Source organism: Carettochelys insculpta, chromosome 23 (assembly GCF_033958435.1).
Source record: "Carettochelys insculpta isolate YL-2023 chromosome 23, ASM3395843v1, whole genome shotgun sequence".
Lineage (NCBI taxonomy): Eukaryota > Metazoa > Chordata > Testudines > Carettochelyidae > Carettochelys > Carettochelys insculpta.
Window position 1 is genome coordinate 1,122,434 of NC_134159.1, and position 18,084 is coordinate 1,140,517.

An 18,084-nucleotide genomic window follows, 5' to 3' on the forward strand; every position below is an offset into this window, starting at 1 on the left:
AGCTGTTATTCTGTCCCTTCTCAGCCTTCTCTTTTCTAAACTAAACAAACCCTGCTTGTTTGCATACTTGGCTTAATCTAATTCTTGATTCCCCCCGCCCCTTCTGCCCCTCCACTCTCTGATTTGCTCACCTTGATCATTTTTTTTTCTGATTTGTCCACCTTGATTACTGTTTTTGGTTCTCTGTGCCTTACATATTAAGTCAGTTCTGGTCTGGCTATGGTCTGAAGAAGTGGGTCTGTCCCACGAAAGCTCATCACCTAATAAATTATTTTGTTAGTCTTTAAAGTGCTACTTGACTGCCTTTTTGTTTTGATAATATACAGACTGCCACGGCTTTCTCTCTGTTCCTGTTCTTTCCATCTGCCCTGGTAGGTCAGGCATGCATTTGGGACCTTTCCTTTTCTGTTTTTTCTCTTCTCTGGGCCTTCTCCAATTTCTCCACATCTTTCTTGAAATGTGGTACCCAGAAGTGGACACAGTACTCCAATGAGGCCTAATTAGTCAGCGCTGAGCAGAGTGGAAGAATTACTGCTCATGTCTGACTTACAACACTCCTGCTAGAACACCCCAGAAGGAGGTTTGCTTTCTTTGCAACTGTGTTGACTCCTATTTAGCTTGTGGTCTGCTGACAGGGCTGTCCTTAGGCGTACACAGAACACATGGGCACATAGGGTACCCAAAAATGTGGAGCACCAAATGTTGGGGTGTGTGTAGGCAGCTGCATGTGCTGGTGTGCCTCTTGCTGGCCCTGACGGCCCACTGACTCTCCTCTGGCCCAGCCCCCCTCCCCCAGCCCCCACCCCTGCGCAGCTGTTCACTCTGTGCCAGCCCCAGGGAAGCCCCAAGCTCAGCAGAAACGGTGCATGCAGGGGGGCACTGAGGGAAGGCCTGAGCCCCAGTAGAAGCCAGGAGTGCAGGGGCTGCAAGGGAAAACTAGGGAGAAGACACGTGGCTGTCCACTATAATCCCTAGATCCCTTCCCGCAGTTCTCCTTCCTAGACACTCACTTCCCGTTCTGTGTGGGTGAACCTGGTTGTCCTCCCGAAGGGCAGCACTTGGCATTTCTCCTTGTTGGACTTCATCTTGTTTACCTCAGACCATTTCTCCAGTTTGTCCAGATCCTTTTGAGTTCTGACCCTGTCCTCTAAAGCAGTTGCAGCCCCTCCCAGCTCAGTGCCATCTGCAGACTTGCTCTGTGCACTCTCTATGCCAATATCTAAATCACTGATGGATGCTGAACAGAACCGATCCCAAACAGGCCCCTGCAGAACCCCCTTGTTATGGCCTTCCAGCCTGACAGTGCTCCATTGATAGCTATCCTTTGGGAACGGTGATCCAACCAGTTATCCCCCCACATCACAGCAGCCATGTCCAGGTTGCATTTCTCTAATTTATTTATAAGAAAGTTGCATCAAAAGTTTTACTAAAGTCTAGATATACCACCTCTGCCACTTCCCCCTTATCTACCAGGCTTGTTCTCCTACCAAAGAAAGCCATCAGGTTGCTTTGGCATGACTTGTTCTTTATAAATCCATGCTGACTGTTTCTTACCATCTTATATTCCTGATGTTTACAGATGGATTCCTTAATTATTTTCTCCATTGTTTTCCTGGCACAGATGTTAAGCTGACCGGTCTGTAGTTTCCTGGGTCATCCTTATTTCCCTTTTTATACATGGGCACCAGATTTGCCCTTTCCCTGTCTTCTGGAATCTCTCCCCTTTTCATCAACTACAGAAACCCCCCTGTGTCAGAGTCAGACCTACTGCTGCCCTCCCACCAGCCCCTGGCCTCCAGCCAGGCCTTGTCTTCCCCCAAGAGCCTTCCAGATGGAGGCTCATCCCTCCAATTCCAGGACCCACATCTCCCCAGGGGGATGGAGCTCAGAGGGCAGAGCACTTTGAGATGTACACTGGTAATGGAAGCTGTAGTGTAGACAAGCCTCTGCCACTGGGGGCTGCATGGGGGCCCAGTGTTCCCATGGCAAGCACCTCAGAATGGAAAGTGGGGCAGCACAAGGGGCCTGGCAGGCACTTGGAAGCAGTGCAGAGATCCCTGGGGGGTCAGGCCAGACCCAGCAGGCACCTGCCCCCTGGGACTGTGATTCAGGAACACAGGCAGACATGTCATTGGGCAGGGGCTGTCGTATGTTCCTGAACACCATCAGAGGCTGACCATTCAGATCGGCAGTGACACAGACGAGCACCGCTGTGCATGGCACACGGCCAGGTCAATGGGCCGGTGTGTGTCCCAAGCTGCTTCCTGTCTGCACTTCCCTCTGTCAATCGACTGTCCCCTCAGCTGCCAACAGCCCAGCAGGGACAGCTCCATGGCCGCTGACCTCCCCCAGAGCTGCTGGAGAAGGGAGGGCACACCCAGCCAGGCCCCAGGCACAGCCCTGGGGGCACCCCTCCCTGACAGAGCTGCTTTCTGCTGGCTGAAGGCATCAGCCCAGAGCTCTGACGATGGGGGTTTCAGTCCTGCCTGAGGTGGCCAGAAGGATGAGTCAGACGGTCTCCTCCTTCTTGCCCTCGGCACAACAACAAACCGCACTGCAGAACAGCCGACAGTGGCCACTCGGGGCGACGGAGCAGCAGGGAGGGGCAGCGGCAGAGCTGAGTGCCGAGGGGACCTGTCAGGGCTGCCTCCCCACACTGACACACCGAGTGCAGAAAGTGGGGGCCTGCCAAACCTTAAAGATACCTCGCCTGTAACGGCTCCACTTAAAAAGCTCCCCAAGGTCACAGATTCCCTGACCCTCAGGGGTAACCACCACCTCCCCTCAAGTGAGAAAAACCCCCTTGAGCCAGGAAGACACACTTGGGATGTCTCTTTGTGGGGTGAACCCCAAGCTCTTAACCCTCCCTGAGGAGAGAGTTTGGAAACAAAGAGCTGTAAACTGAGAGCTGACCTTTCAGGCTAAGGCACGAATAGACGCAGACCCTTCTCTAGGCCACGGGAATCCGATCGCTGCCTTAAACACGGTAACTTCTTCAAAATGAGAGAAACCAGCTCAAACATTCTGGCTGCTGCCCAGAGAATTACTTCCTTGGGATTCAGCTTAGAAGTTAGTGTCCGGGGAAAGGATCACGAGCCTGAGAAAAGTCCACATGGGAGGGCTAGCTCAGGGAAGGGAGGAACAGCTCGGTGGTTTGAGCATTAGCCTGCTAAACTCAACTCAGGGGTGTGGGCTCTAATCCATGAGGAGGCCATTCAGGGACTGGGGCAAATAGACATCAGACAGGGTGCTTAGTCCTGCCAAGAGGGCAGGGGACTAGACTAGATGACCTCCCAAGGTCTCTTCCAGTTCCAGGAGATATATATGCAGAACCAATTTGTGTCTAACGTAGCATTTCCTTCCTGCGTACACCCCCTCGGCTGTTCTGAGACAAGCAGGAGATTTACTGGATCCAGGCAAGCATTTTTGGTCTCTCCCTGCTCCAGTCACAGCCCAAGACACTTTAGACTGCAATTGTTCTCAGTTTAAAAGAATTTCTCTTCCTCCCATCAGGTTACCTGACTGCCCCTGCAGTCAGCCCGCTGTAAGGGTTAACTCTTCACCAGCACTCATTCATGACAGGAGCCCACAACTAGAATAGCCGAATAGCCCCCTGGCTGTGGGTCAGCAGAGAGGGGCTGCGGCAGAGCTGAGAATGGAGGGGACCCGGGCAGTGGACTAGCTGAGGGGGTGCAGGCTGGCAGGGAGGGGCAGCGGCAATGCAGGCAAAACGAGGTGCTCTGGGGTTCACAGGAAAGTGCAGGAGCTGTGAATCCTGCCCTGCACCCTCTGAGCAGCCTCAGAACTGAGCGTTTGGGGGCACAGTGATTTCTCACCTCTAGCCAGAGCCTGTTTGGGGGCCAGGGCCCAGCTGGCACTCGATACGGGGCTCCAGAGCCACCTTCAGTCAGGCAAAGCCCAGGCCCTCCCAGAAGCGCCAATGCCCTGCCCTCACTCAGCACTTACCTTCAGCGGGGGCGGGAAGGAGCATCGCTGTTCATCCATTCGGCTGCCCTGCGAGCAACAAGGAAGAGAGCAGCAGTGAGCGGCCGTTAGCACAGGCCTTGGCAGAGCGCATTTGCTCTGCGGGTGGGGGCTAGGTGCCGGTCTGCGGCAGCTGTGGCTCATGGCTGCTCCTGCTCCGGGTGGCGCTGGGAAGGCACTCCAGGCACCTGGTGGGCTCTGCGGTGAGCGTGTGCTCACGGCTGGGGCCTGCGCAGTCCCGGATCGGTGTCTGGCTCCTGGCTCTAGGCAGGGCCATGCCAGGCCCAGAGCTGCAAAGCCCAGCGAGCTGTTCCACTCACTGGGTGTCCTGGCCTTTGCACACTGAGCCAGTCGGGCAGAGCTGCCAGGCTGGGCCCAGCTCCCCCTGAGGCCTCTGCTCAGCGACGTAGCTGCTGCCCGCAGCCTTCTCAGCAAGGCCCATCCCAGTGGAGTCAGTCACTGCCAGCATCCGAGGGAGGGCCTCCCTGTGAGGGGCTTGCAGGGCCCCCAGCTCGGCTCAGCCCGCAGCATCCTGCTCATGGCTCGTCCCCGCCAGAAAACAACTGCACGGAGACGCTGACAGCCCCAGAGCAAAGCTCTTCAGGCTCCGGACACGCTGACAGCCTTCAGCCAGGGCACCAGCTCTGCGTCTCCTCCTGCCCCCGAGCTTCCCGGGCCGCTCCCACCCGGGGCCGCTCCCAGGGGACACAAGCCTGTCCGTGGCCCTGCTGGATCTCTCACGCAGAGCGAGGAGGCTCCCCAGGTTGAGATGGACCAGAGCAGGGTCCCCTGGGAATTCCTCCCCCAATCCAGCCTCGGCCCTTTGGCTGGCTCCCCAGAACCTGTGTGCACCCCAGGGCCTCCGAGTGCATTGCCCCAGCTCCGGCTCCCTTCGGCCTGCTCAGCCCCCGGAGGCGACTCACCTGCATCTTCTCGATCATTTCAAACAACGCCGAGGTCTGCAAGAGCCAGAAAGGAGCCTGTCACCTCAAAGGGCCGGCCGGGCCCCTGCCCTGCAATCCCAGACCCTCATGGGCACCCATGGCCACAGGGCAGCCAGCAGTGTCCGGCCGAGGCAGGGCAGGCTGGGACAGGGGAAAAGCTTCCTGAGGTAGGTCTGACGCGACAGTTGTGCCAGGTCCCTGCCCCTCAGTCCTCATCTGCCCCACGTGTGTGACAGCCAGACGGGGGCAGGCAGTGACTCATGCTGGCTGTGTGGTCTGGGGGTGATGCTCCCTGCTAAACGCCGGCAGCTCTTGTCCCTGGTCCCAAATGGAACTAGAGCTGTCCCCCTTTTCAGCTGTGGGGGAGCAGCTCTGGCCTGTCCAAGGTGGGAGGTGTCTGGTCAGGTATGGGGGGCTGGACCTCCTAAGAGCCTTTACGCCCCCTGCTCTTGGGGAACCAGCAAGGGTAAGGCGGGGGCACAGCTGCTCGACAGGTGAACCCCCAACACGAAGTGAGGTTCCTGTGCAGCCCCCCAACAGACACTGAGCGATAAACGCACACGCTTGTATCAAGATGTAGGTGCGTACACAGGCTTGTGGCCAAACACACATGCACCTTACAGGCATCTGCAGGCACAGGGAGAGACGCACACAGTCCCATGACTCCATGTGTCTCCAGACACTCCCGAGCAGCTACGCCTGCCAACATGCCCTAGGACACCTGCCCCACGCAGGTACCAACATACTGTGCACGCCTCCCGCCCCCCGTGCACCCTGAGCTCTTGTTCACACCCCTTGTGTACACACACGGGCTGGACCCCGCTTGCTCCTAGGCACGCACGGTCAGCCCCTTGCCCTTCTGACGCAGACGGGCTGGGTCAGAGCCCTGGACATCACATTCAACAGCCGGGCAGGAACGGATTCCCTCACTGGTTCAGGGCTCCTCCCACCCACCCAAGCCTCCTCAGTGCCAGCTCCTCGCTGCTGCCCCAGTCTCAGCTCCATCCACCTGCCTGGCATGTGCCCACGACTGCCCTTCCATCAGCCACGCCCCCCCCCCAGCATGTGGTCAGCCTCAGGGTCTTGGGCAGCCAGCCAGGACGGCCGGGGCTGCAGAGGCCCCAGGAATCCCAATGCTGCTGCTGCCGTGTGCCCCTGAGGCTGCCGTGAGCCAGACTCACGTTCCAGCCGCCCGTGGCTGAGTCACTCCTGTGCAGCCCTGGGGTGCCAGAGAGGAAGGATCGCGGCTGAGCCATCCTGCTGGACTGGGGCTCCCTGGGGCACTGCCCACGCAAGTCCCGGCTGCTGTGTGGGGGCACCCAGTCTCCACCCCAGGAGGCGTGGAGGTGGCAGTCGCTCAGCTGGGGCTGGGATTCGCTGGCACTGAAATACATGTGTACTTTGTGGGCGTGAAGCCAGGCACAGGAGGAGCCGTGCCAAAGGGCAGGTTGTGCTGTGCCAGCCGGCCCCAGGCTGTGCCCAGGAGCCAGGGAACTGGCTGCAGATCAGGGGATGGCCACAGGTCTCTGCCATGACACACTTCCAGCAGGCAGGTGTGCGAAAGCCTCAGCTGCTCCCACCAGCCTGCGCTGGAACGGACGGCAGCTCATGCCAAGCTCTCTGCCGAGCCCCAGCCCTGCAGCCCCAGCATCGTCACCTCCTCCTCAGCACTGCTGCTCAGGACATGGCTGTCAGGCACCCAGCCCTCGGCACGGGGGAGCAGCACCCACTAGGCCAGCCAGCCAGCCTCCCTGTCCAGTCCCACTGCCCCAGAGCCATCCCCCAGGGAGTTAGGATTGTCTAGTGCCCATGCCAGCAGTCTGGGAGCTCAAGCCCCAGGGCTGACATGGGGAATTCACAACCTTTTGTGCCTCAGTGTCCCCTCCTAGAGAAAGGTCCCAGTCGCCCATTGCAAATTGCTCAGGATCCTTTTGAGCCCTCCGAGCAGCTCACGCCAAGCTCTGCCTGTGTAGAAAGGCGTGTGGCTGTGAATGAGCTTGCTGAATGTCTGGCTCATAACTCGGAAGTGAAACTGGAATTAGATCAAGCTCAGGAGTCAGGAAAAACTGTCCTCTAGAGCACATTGCAGCTCATGGTCAGGTGAAAGCCCTCATGGAAGGATAACGCTGCGGAGGGTGACGGCTGGTGGCTCGTAAAGCTTACGAGAGTGAGCTGAGCAAGGTGTGATGGGGTTCTGGGGTCCCCCAAGCTCTGCACCCCGTCCGCAGGCAGGAGAGTCTCTCACTTAGCAGGAGAACAGCGGGTTTATTAGCCGACAGGACACAGCATCGTACAGAGGAGTCAGTACAGCAGGCCGAGACAGCCAGTCCAATCCATGCTGGGGAGAGGAGGCCCCGAGGGGCCCCCAGAGCTGGGGCCTTGCCCCCTCCTTTGTCTCTCTCTCCCTCAGCCCAGACTAACTGCTTCCAACTCCCAGTTCCAATTCAAACCCCTCAGGCTCCACCTCCTCCTTCGTCTGCAGTACAAAGGTGTTACCTGGTTGTCAGGGTTACCCTCAGCAGGAGCCCCACACCCTCTGTGAGCCACACACACACACACAGGTATCCCCCACTCCATCACATCTCTCCCCCCTTCCAGACCGAACTGAGCGGGGTCACTCAGCCAGTGACCTGGGGAAGTTTGGGGCCCTCCCCTCGTGATTGGGCATCGGCTGCACCCTCAGTGCTCCCCTTGATGTCACCACCTCCATGTCATAATCCTGCTGGGGGAGGCTCCAACTCAGGAGCTTGGTATTGGCCCTTTTCATGTGATGCAGCCGGGCAAGTCCCTTTAGTTCCCTCAGGTTGGTCGGTCTCCCTGCTTCTGTCTCTGGTCCATCAGCCACGTTCTCAAGTCGGGCAGGCAGAGCCCATACAGATGCTGCAGCACCAACAGATCAAATAGTTCTTTTCTGGTCTGGGCCCTGCCCTGTCTGCCCACCAGCCCATACAGCTGCTTCAGCCAATGTTTGGAATTCAGTTACAGTCCAGTAAAGGAAGGTACAAATGCTTCCACCCTTGGCATTTAGCCAGACCACCAAAATGGTTGTGTGCCTCAGTTTCCCCTTCCATGCCACACAATAGGTTTGGAATGTTCCTCCTCATGTGAGAGGTTGCAAGATTAGTTACAGGGAACAATGGTGACATTTCAGAGTTACAGACTCCTTCAACATACAATTCATGCTTCTACATCAATGTCATCATGTCACATGGCTCTTTCCAAACCTTCAGTACATGGTACAATTCTACAGCTTTTGGTAGCAGCACCCCTTGGTTACAGCAGTCAGCGTGAGTTACAGAACAAACCCATTGCAACTGCACATTTACGTTGCTCTTTGGTAGACCACAACCTCTGTGCAACATCCTTGAGAATCTGGTATTTTGGGGATAAATGGCTGAGGCCTTTCTTAGCACCATCAAGTTCTAATCTTCTCTCTTGCCCCCTGGGGTGGAAATCTGATCTCTCTCCCTTCTAACAAGAGCTGGGCCATTGATGATCTCAGGGAGACGGCCCCCTCCCAGCCAGCCTGGAAATTTGCAAACCAAACTGCTTTCTGAGAGTTGTTTTGTGAGTCCCAGACGCAGAATCCACATGGAGGAATCCCTGTTTATCCCTTACTGGCCCACCAGGACTACAGCTCCTTTGTCCTTCCCCCTCCAACTACTGCCTCCCCATGGAATCAGAAGTGGAGTCCAGTATAAGAATATATGTGTTTCCACCATCTGGAGATGGGGAATTGCTGGCCCTCTCCTGCATCCTACAGAGACTGGCTGTGCAGCTGTTTTACTTGGTTCTCACAGGGCTGCTCACTGACTGGAAAGAAAGGCTCATTCACAATTATTAGCAGGGAGGGAGAGGAGATCTTATACCGAGGTAGACACCAGAAGGAAGGAAGCTGCTTTACCCAAAGAGAAGGCACCAAACAGCCAAAACTCCAATGGTAGTGAGCCAAAGATGTGGCGTGAGAAAACCGTACATTTGCAACGGATTCGCACTTACGGCAGCTGTGAAGTTTTGTAATGGGTGTGCTGCTGATACCAAACCTGTACAATGTATGCGAGTTCTGGGAGAAACCCTTGAATATGTTCAGAGTGATTCATAAGAATACATTTTATATTAAAAAAACTTTGTGATACTGCTATTTGACATATGTCATATGAAAAGGGAAACTGAGGCACATTACTGTATTGCTTGCATGCAAGGCTAAGGTTCCTACACTACAGAGAACATGTACTTGGCTCAATACTTGGCTCAGTCTAATTCTTGACCTTCCCCCCCACCCCTCCACTCTCTGATTTGCTCACCTTGATTATCTTTTTCTGATTTGTCCTCTTTGCTTACTGTTTTTGGTTCTCTGTGCCTTAAATATTGAGTCTGTTCTGGTCTGGCTATGGTCTGAAGAAGTGGGTCTGTCCCACAAAAGCTCACCTAGTAAACTATTTTGCTAGTCTTTAAAGTGCTACTTGACTGCTTTTTGTTTTGATAGTGTATAGACTAGCACGGCTCCCTCTCTGTTACTATTCTACAGAGAACACGGTATCTATGCTGAGTTGATGTTAATTGGATTCCAAGCATTGCTAGTGGTTGTACGGATCAATTATTTTCTTTGGCTCTTGGCAAGATCATACAGGACACACGGGGACTATGCTGCAAGAGCTGATCCAATTCACTCTTGGCTGAACCAAGTGTTACCTCGATTCTGTGATAATCCCGTTACTCCCATGCTAAGCCGCACAAAGATACCCCTGTTTTAAACAAATATGGTTTTCATACACCATCCCAGTTCTGCACTGATATTTCTAACGCTGCATTAGAATCTGTAATGACACAGAACCCAGGGATGCACTCCGGGATGTTTGTCTCATCCTTTGCTGCATCAGTTCTGTGTTGGGAATGTGGCATTACTGGACTGTAATAAGAACACACAGATCATGGTTGCAACAACCATTCGTGTTTGCAGCAAACCTTACACAAAGTGGGGCCAAGTGAGGAGGTGTCTGTAAAAAGCTGGTCGTTTGCTGGGCCTGTTTGTGCCATTCGCACATGTGTGTGACATGGAGTCTCAGCGCTGTGCTTGTATTTCAAACATTTGCTTCTGGGAAGGACCATCAGAAGGCTGAGCTGGGCCACTGTGCAAGGGCTGTCAGCCAAGTGACGAGAGCAGTGGTGTCCAAGAGAAATTTACCAGATCGCCACAGCTGCCAGCCAGGCGCCAACTTCACCCCGGCCCAGCCAGGCGCCAACCTCACCCCGGCCCAGCCAGGCGCCACCTTCACCCCGGCCCAGCCAGGCGCCGACCTCACCCCGGCCCAGCCAGGTGCCACCTTCATCCCTGCCCAGCCAGGCACCACCTTCACCTCGGCCCAGCCAGGCGCCTCCCTCACCCCGGCCCAGCCAGGCGCCGCCCTCATAACCCGGCCCAGCCAGGCGCCACCTTCACCCCAGCCCAGCCAGACGCTGACCTCACCCCGGCCCAGCCAGACGCCACCTTCACCCCGGCCCAGCCAGACGCCGACCTCATGATTACGCACTGGAGCCACCGCCATGCGAGCTGCCCAGGACTGAACCCGCACTACGTGAACCGCCCTGCGGCTGGAGCCCACCAGAGCCAGAGAAGCTGCCTCCGCCATGTTCTTGTCCCACCATGTGGTGGGGCACATGAGTGGAGTGGCTGGAAGGGTGCCCCACGAGTGCAGCTCTCTGGGGCTGCCGATCTGCATTTCACCACACTACTCTGCCCCGTGGCGAACAGAGTGGGCATTGGACACTGCGGGACCAGAGGCGTTCGGCTAACAGTGGGCGTGGGAGGTGCCCGTCCACACTGCACGACCTTTGCCGAGAACGTTCAGGCCAGCAGGGCAGCAACGGCTTCCACCAGCAAAGCCTGGAGTCCCGCCTGTCGGGCAACTCGCTCCATACTGGGACGTGCTTGTCCACAGCGAGATGGGATTCCCTCCACCTGGCTGAGGGCACGAAGGGGCCTGGAGGTTTTCTCGTCAGTCCAGCTTCGCACCTCCGGAGGAGCCTGGCTGTGACCTGAGGCAGAGGACTGAGGGCTCAGCCTAAGAGCAGATGTGCTCAGAGACTTGGCTTAAGTCAGCCGTTGAGTCCGTCTCTGCTACAAGCCTGCCCGAGAACATTGCAGGTAGTGTCTGTAACCTGGGCCCTGGAACGATTTTAACTTTTTCTGTCTTTGTCTTGCTTTCTCTCACTAAACCTTGAGGTTTTAGATCCTAAAGGGCTGGCTATGGTGTGCATCGTAGATAAGCCCTGGGAATGGGGCTGGTCCCTTGGGACTGGAGGAACCTGCGTGAATTTATCAGAGAGGGAGCCGTGTTAGTCTGTATTTTCAAGAACAACAAGAAGTCCTGTGGCACCTTATAGACTAACAGACATTTTGGAGCATGAGCTTTCATGGGGAAAGACCCACTTCATCAGATGCATGAGTTGGGGGGGTGGTTTCAGAGGGGTATTGAAAGAGTGGGGCCAGAGCTGACAAGGTCTACTCAGTCAGGGTGGAAAAGGCCCATTATCAGTAGTATGTATGAAGAGAGGAAAAAACAGGTCAGATAAGACAGGGAGGTGGAGGGGGGATATGGCCATTGTCAGTCTAATGTGGAGATATTAACACCCAGGGCAGAGACACTCCTTTTGTAAACTATCAAAACAAAAAGCAGTCAAGTAGCACTTTAAAGACTAGCAAAATGGTTTATCAGGTGAGCTTTCATGGGACAGACCCACTTCTTCAGACCATAGTCTGGCTATGGTCTGAAGAAGTGGGTCTGTCCCACGAAAGCTCACCTAATAAACCATTTTGCTAGTCTTTAAAGTGCTACTTAACTGCTTTTTCTTTTGTCAACTGGGAGCCACTCCCAGTCTCTGTTTAATCCTTGGTTAATGGAGTCAAATTTGCAAATAAATTGCAGCTCAGAGATCTCTCTCCATTTGATTTTGAAATGTCTTTTTTTTCAGGACTGCCACCCTTAAATCTGCCACTGAGTGTCCAAGGAGATTGAAGTGCTCCCCCACAGGCTTCTGCACATTACCGTTCCTAACCTGTTAGTCTATAAGGTGCCACAGGACTTCTTATTGTTCTGTGTGAATTTGGTTCTCATAACCTCTCGCCTGTGGAAGGAGGGGCCTGGTGGTGGTGGCAGTCAGGGGAACAGGAGTGTCTGAGGGAAATGCTGGTGTGGTTTCATTAGCCAGTGTGGTGGCCAGCAGCGCTCTGCATGAGGGGTTTGGTGCGATCTGTAGCAGAGGATCCCCAGTCTGGGGCTGCCAGGAGCCCCCTCGCTATGCATTTTGGCTTAAATTAATGCTCCTAGAGCCCACAAAACCTCGGAGTGTTACACCCTGATTATACCTCCTCCCACACCCTGCCCTGCGCTGCGGAGAGACACTGCGCTTTAAGCAACAGCAGAACCCAGGGAGTGCGGGACAGCCATGCTGGGACCCACAGAGAACGTGAGCTCACTGGGAAGGCTTCCTGTGCGTGGCCATTCAGCCGAGGGAGGAGCGGGTTCAGCACACTTGTCGCAGTGTGCCCCCATATGTTTATGGAAATATGGTTTTGAATATGAACATGCTTGACTGGAATATGCTTCTGTGAAATGTGGCACGCAGGCTGTCCCCTGGGGAAACCCCTGAGGATGTATCTTCCCCCTGTGTGCCTGTATCAGTCCAGTACGTGAAGCATAAACCTCGTCTAGACCTGCTAAGTGAAGGCCATTTGTGGTACTTCAGGAACTGAATGGGCCAGTGCTCATGACAACGATCTGGGAAGCGTCTTGTTCTCCGTGGAAGCCTGGACTATGGTTGGTCCTACAGGGACCGTGCCACCGGGTGCTGGAATCCTTCCTGAGTTTGGGATTTTCCCCAGGGGTGTGAGGAATCGAACAAAGACTTCCCACGCTGGGGAAATTCTATAAAAGAGAAGAGGAAGTAAACAGACGGCTTTTGAGATCTTCTCCCCACTCTCAGAGGAGTCACGAAAACGCCTGGAGACAGAAGCACTGTAACGAGAGGAAGGACGGCTCTGGCTTGCGAAGGCTTTTACTCAAACAAGCACTAGGGTGAGAAATTACGATTTGTAACAGAACCTTTCAGTGTATTATGAATTATGCTTCACTGGTGTGTTTTGTTCTGCTCAGTAACTTACTTTGGTCTGTCTGTTATCACCTGCTGTCACATGACTGGACTTGTATATTGGCCATGTGATGTGTCTATGTATCTGTTGGCCCCAAGCAGCATGCTGGGAGGCCATGTGAAGTGTCTAATGGGAGCTGAGGAGGCCCTGGGTCTGGGTCTGCCACTGATACGTCTGTATCATGATTGTAGGCAGGGTTGTGGGCTTTAGCTCTGTAGCTGTATTAGCAGTGCTTAGCAGTGCTAAGATTCACATTAGGAGGTGTGAACTCAGCCCCAGCCAGGAAAATGGGCTAAACAATGGGATGGAAACCAGATGCCCAGACGTCCCTTCCACACATTGTGCTTATGGACTGGTGTGTGCTGGCAAGCTCAGCAGCCAATGGCAGAGTGCTACAGCAGCCTGCCTGCACTAGGGGCCTGGACTCTCCAGGCCTGATGGGAAGGAGAAAGGGTTTTTCCTCCACAGGAGAAAACTGTAAAAGGCGCCTGGCAGTGTCCATCCTGAGAGAGAAAGACTGCCTTTCACTTCTCTCTTTGCTCATGTTCCTGTCCCAGCGCGATGGCTCCAGCTTGCCAGATCTCCGGTTCTCCAACAACTGACAATAGGTAACCTGGAATCTTACCCCAATGGGGGGACTCTCAGAGACTTTCAAGAATCAGCACAGAACATCGCTGGCTGCATCAGGAACTGACGTTGTATGCAAAGAATCGCTGTAGCCACTTTTCTCTCTAACCCTGTTTTTCTTTCTTTGTGAATAAATCTTTGATATGTAGATTTAAAAGGTTGGCCCAGCGTGTTGTTTTGGGTAAGATCTCAGTAACTATTGACTGGAGACTGTGGCTGGACCCTCTGGGGCCTGGAAGAATCTGCATGGAGTTGGTGAAATGGGTTTAATAACCACTCACCTTAGCTGGGGGCTGTTGGTCTGGGCTGTTGTAGCAGCTGGGAAGTCTGTGGGTTTGCTTGTGTGGCTTCTGGCTGGCCAGTGGGGCTGGCAGCGGTGCTGTGGTGGCTGGCTGGATTTGCCTTAGTAAGAAGGAAAGCCAAGCCTGGGGCTGTAAGTGGCCTGGATTTAAGCAAAGATCGTCTGGATTGATTTCCTTAGCTGTGGCCAGAAATCCCCATCCTATTACACTTGCAACAATTTAAACACTACTTTTTACATTTAATAACAGCCCTTTGGTATATTACCAATCTCTGCATAAATAATTGTTACTGGGGTTGAGGGGACAGCCACTCTGCATCTCTCTCTTGTATTGGTCAAGGGTGCGAACAATTTTTGGGCTTGGTCTGTACAAATTTGCTGCACAGAGATTTATCTGGGGTTCTGGTCCCAATGGAGCTGTGCACCTGGGTGTTGCGTCAAGGTCCTTTGACCGAGTCTTTCCAGAGCCGAGCTGCCCTCAGTGCCCATCTTGGTCTGCTGTGGGCTGTGATCCCAGCTCGGTGCCTTTTCTGGGGGATACCAGAGCTTCTAGCTCAGCAGGACCGTGTCCTGGGGCACAGTCTCAGTGGTATGATCAGCCCGTCAGGAGACATTCTCAAGGGGATCTCTGTGACCCAACCCATCACACAGACTCCGAGTGACAGAGTGAGCTGCCAGCGGCTGAGAGTGACAGAAAGAAGAACTGAAACTGCTGTGTGCAAACCAGGATGGCGACTCCCCAGCCACGTGCAACTAGCCCCCAAGCCCGAGCCAGAAGGAGCGGACTCCAGAGCCAGCGGAGCTAATGTAACTTCCTATGCAACCAGCTGGAAGATCTCGGGCTGAAAAATGCCTGTGCAGTGAGCGGAAACATTGGAGCGGCAGCCAGCCAAGAAGGAGGAAGGATGGCCAAGCCCGCAGGGCAGGAGAAGGGCAGAGACGGGCCCTGCAGCGTGAGCGCATGTTGCTCTGGGACGAGCTCCACACCCACGCGAGAGGTGAGCTTCAGAGAGTCGGGCGGGAGTGCTGGGAGGGGGCCATGACCTGCAGGGCTCTCAGATGACTCAGAGCGGAGCCTCTTTTCCTCCTTGCCTCTGTCCCCGGGAGAAGTTGTTCAGAGAAGCCGGGGGGGCCACACCAGACCACCGCCAAACTGTCCATGGGGCTGCGGGATGCTGACGTGCTCAGGAGCACTGAGGGACAAGACGGCTGTTTGGGGCAGACGGGAGTGCCAGGGCAGCGCGAGGGCACGCGCAGCTGGCGAGACCCTGCTCCTCTCCGCGCAAGGGAGCCCGCTGTGCAGACACGCAGGGGCCCCAGCAGACGGCCACGCTGGGCAGCGTGTGCTTGGAGCTTGAATTCTGGCGGGGGGAGGAGGCTGGAGCTTGAGTTCCACCATCTTTTTTTCTAGGCGAACAGCGCTGGCTCCTGCAAACACGGAGGGAGCGCTGGCTCCTGCAGCGCGGGGGGAGGTCCCGCAGGCGCACGCCAGAGCCGGCACCCCAGGAAGTGCGCGCGCTGCTTCTCTCCCCAGACAGCCGGCACAGCCGGGTCTGTTATCTGCCGTCTGCCTGAGCAGCTGTTGCTGGCGCGGACCTGGGACTCCCACTCCCCCCGCCGGAAGGCATCAGGCGGAAGGAAGCAGCCGGTGGGTAACAGACCCGGCTTTTCAGGGGACGCGCCAGCTGTTTGGGGAGGGGAAGCAGCGCACGCTTCCTGAGACCCCGGACCGGGAGCAGCAGTGGGACCCCCAGGTACCAGGCGAGATGTCCCCTCCCCTCGCCTGGACCCCCACAACTTCCCTGCCCCGCTGCCCTGATCCCCACGGTATCCTGCCCCCTGCCCATGGCCCCACCTGCCCTCTGCCTCCAGCCCAGGGGCCCACCAACACCCTGTTCCTGCCCCCTACCTCCTGGCCAGACACCTGCTTCCAGCTTGTTTCTGTACCCTATTTTCCACCTAGATTCTGCACCTCATCCCTATCCCACTCACTGGCGGCCCTGTCCTGCACACTGCAGCCCTCTTTTTTGGCCCCACCTCAGAGTGTACAGGGGCCCACAAATTCCATTCCTGCACCCTCACATCCACAAGCTTCTGGTTTGCTCAGCACCCCAACACTCCACCTGACTCCAACACTCTCCAGTCTGGAGCCCCCTTCCTGAGCCAGCAGCCCCTCCTCCACCTCTTTCTGCACCCAAATTCCCTCCCAGAGCTTGCACCATTCACCCTTCCCACACCCAGATCCCTCATTCCCACCCCAGAGCCCAGACCTCCTGTCTCAACCCAGTGAGAGTGAGTAACGGCTGGAGACAGCAAATGATGGGGAGGAGGGGAATGGAGAGCGCAGGGCCTCAGGAAAGGGGGTGAGTCTTGGGGCTTGTCCTGACATTGAAAAAGTGATCTTGGGTGTCAAAAGATTGGAGACCACTGCTGGAAAAATTTTAATTTTCAATTTTTTTTTTTTTTGCCTTTTGGGTACTGGGTCAGTTGGTGGGTAGGCCAAAGAACAATGTAGAAGGCCATGGTACTTTTTCAAACTTTCTAGCACACTCGTGGGAGTGTTTGGAACTGTTCTATCATGGGAATAGGTAGCTAGTCTTTCACGGTTACTGGTGGTGGGGTATATATAAGGCAGCACGTGTCCATATGCAATAGTAATAGTAAATAAATGTTCACGATAACTTATCAAAGTAACTTGTGTCCATTAAATTTACTCTAATCAGGAAAATTGGTTTTATAGATTTTTAAATTCATATATCATGGCCATGATTAAGAAAAGGAAGTACAATGAAGACTACATTAAGACTGGCTTCACTGTCCTGGAAAAAAATGGGATTGATCATCCTCGATGCAGAGTATGCCACGCAGTTTTCAGCAATGATGCCTTGAGACCCAGTCGTCTTGAGCAACACTTGACGAAGAACAACAGCCATCAAAACGTTACGGAAAAAATCCAGCTTTGAAAACGTCAAACACAAGCTCGGTTGCCCAGCTTTTTGTCTTTTCCAACATTCTCATCACTCGCTGAAAATGAAGGTTTCCAAGAACTTTGCAAAGAGGATGTGAAGAACAAAATTGTGGCTCCTTTGGACTGCCTTGCTAACAAATTCATCCGCTGTTTTCCAGACAACTTTTCTGGTAACCCCATTCATAAATTAGTACACAATCCATTCAACATTGATGTTGATTCATTGCCAGAAATATTGCAACAAGCACTCAGAATAAAATATGATTCAATTGTGAAAGATAATTTCGAAAACTCAAGCTTGGAGGAATTTTGGATAAAATATTTCCCTATGTACTTGAAAGCTGAAGAAGCAGTGCAATATATTATTCTTCCATTCTTGTCAGTGTGCCTCTGTGAAAAAAGCTTTTCAAGTTAAGTCACATTAAAAATGAAATAGAAATTGACAGGATGTCAAAAACGATTTGAGTTGTGCACTTTCATCTTTCAAACCACTTGTAAAGAAAATGCAGCATCATCCTTCGCATTAAATTTATTTTTTTCTGCTGTTTCTGATGTTAAATTACATTTTTATTAAATTTTTGGGCCAAGAAAAACTATTTGTGCTTATTTTTAATTTTAAAGAAAAATTTTATACCAAGTTTTTGTGTTTATTTTAAATTACAAATTGAATTTTTTGTTAAAAGGGGGGTTGGATGATGGGAAAGAAGAGAGGCAAGAAGGGGTCTGGGAAGGGATTGTTGTTTCGATGAGGTAAATGCATGGTGGTGTTGCTGAGAAGGCTTTGGTTTCTTCGACTATGTTTTGTGAACAAGGATTGCTGGGAAGAGATGGGATCCACCTAACAAAGAGAGGAAAGAGCATCTTTGCAGGCAGGCTTGTAAACCTAGTGAGGAGGGCTTTAAACTAGGTTCATTGGGGGAAGGTGACACGAGCCCTGAGGTAAGTGAGGAGGAGGAGGGAACAATCAAGTAGGTTTCAAGGGTGAAGAGAAGAAAGTGGCCGGTCAGTCACTTCTCTAAGGTGCTCATACACAAATGCAAGCAGCCTGGGAAACAAACAGGGGGAACTACAGGCCACGGCACAGTCTAAGAAGTATGAAGTGATTGGAATA

The 18,084-nt window shown here is 53.9% G+C and overlaps 1 protein-coding gene across 6 annotated transcripts in view; it reads right to left on the minus strand.

Annotated features, from left to right (window-relative positions):
• RAP1GAP (RAP1 GTPase activating protein) overlaps positions 1–18,084 on the minus strand; it is a 121,747-nt gene that overhangs the window by 30,507 nt on the left and 73,156 nt on the right. For all 6 annotated transcript variants that reach the window (XM_075018106.1, XM_075018104.1, XM_075018105.1 and 3 more), the window contains 2 exons: positions 4,908–4,943; positions 3,967–4,014 (listed from right to left, as the gene is read on the minus strand). In XM_075018106.1, the coding sequence (XP_074874207.1) occupies positions 3,967–4,014; positions 4,908–4,925 (66 nt within the window). In that variant the 5' untranslated portion in view covers positions 4,926–4,943. The remainder of the gene's footprint in view (positions 1–3,966; positions 4,015–4,907; positions 4,944–18,084) is intronic.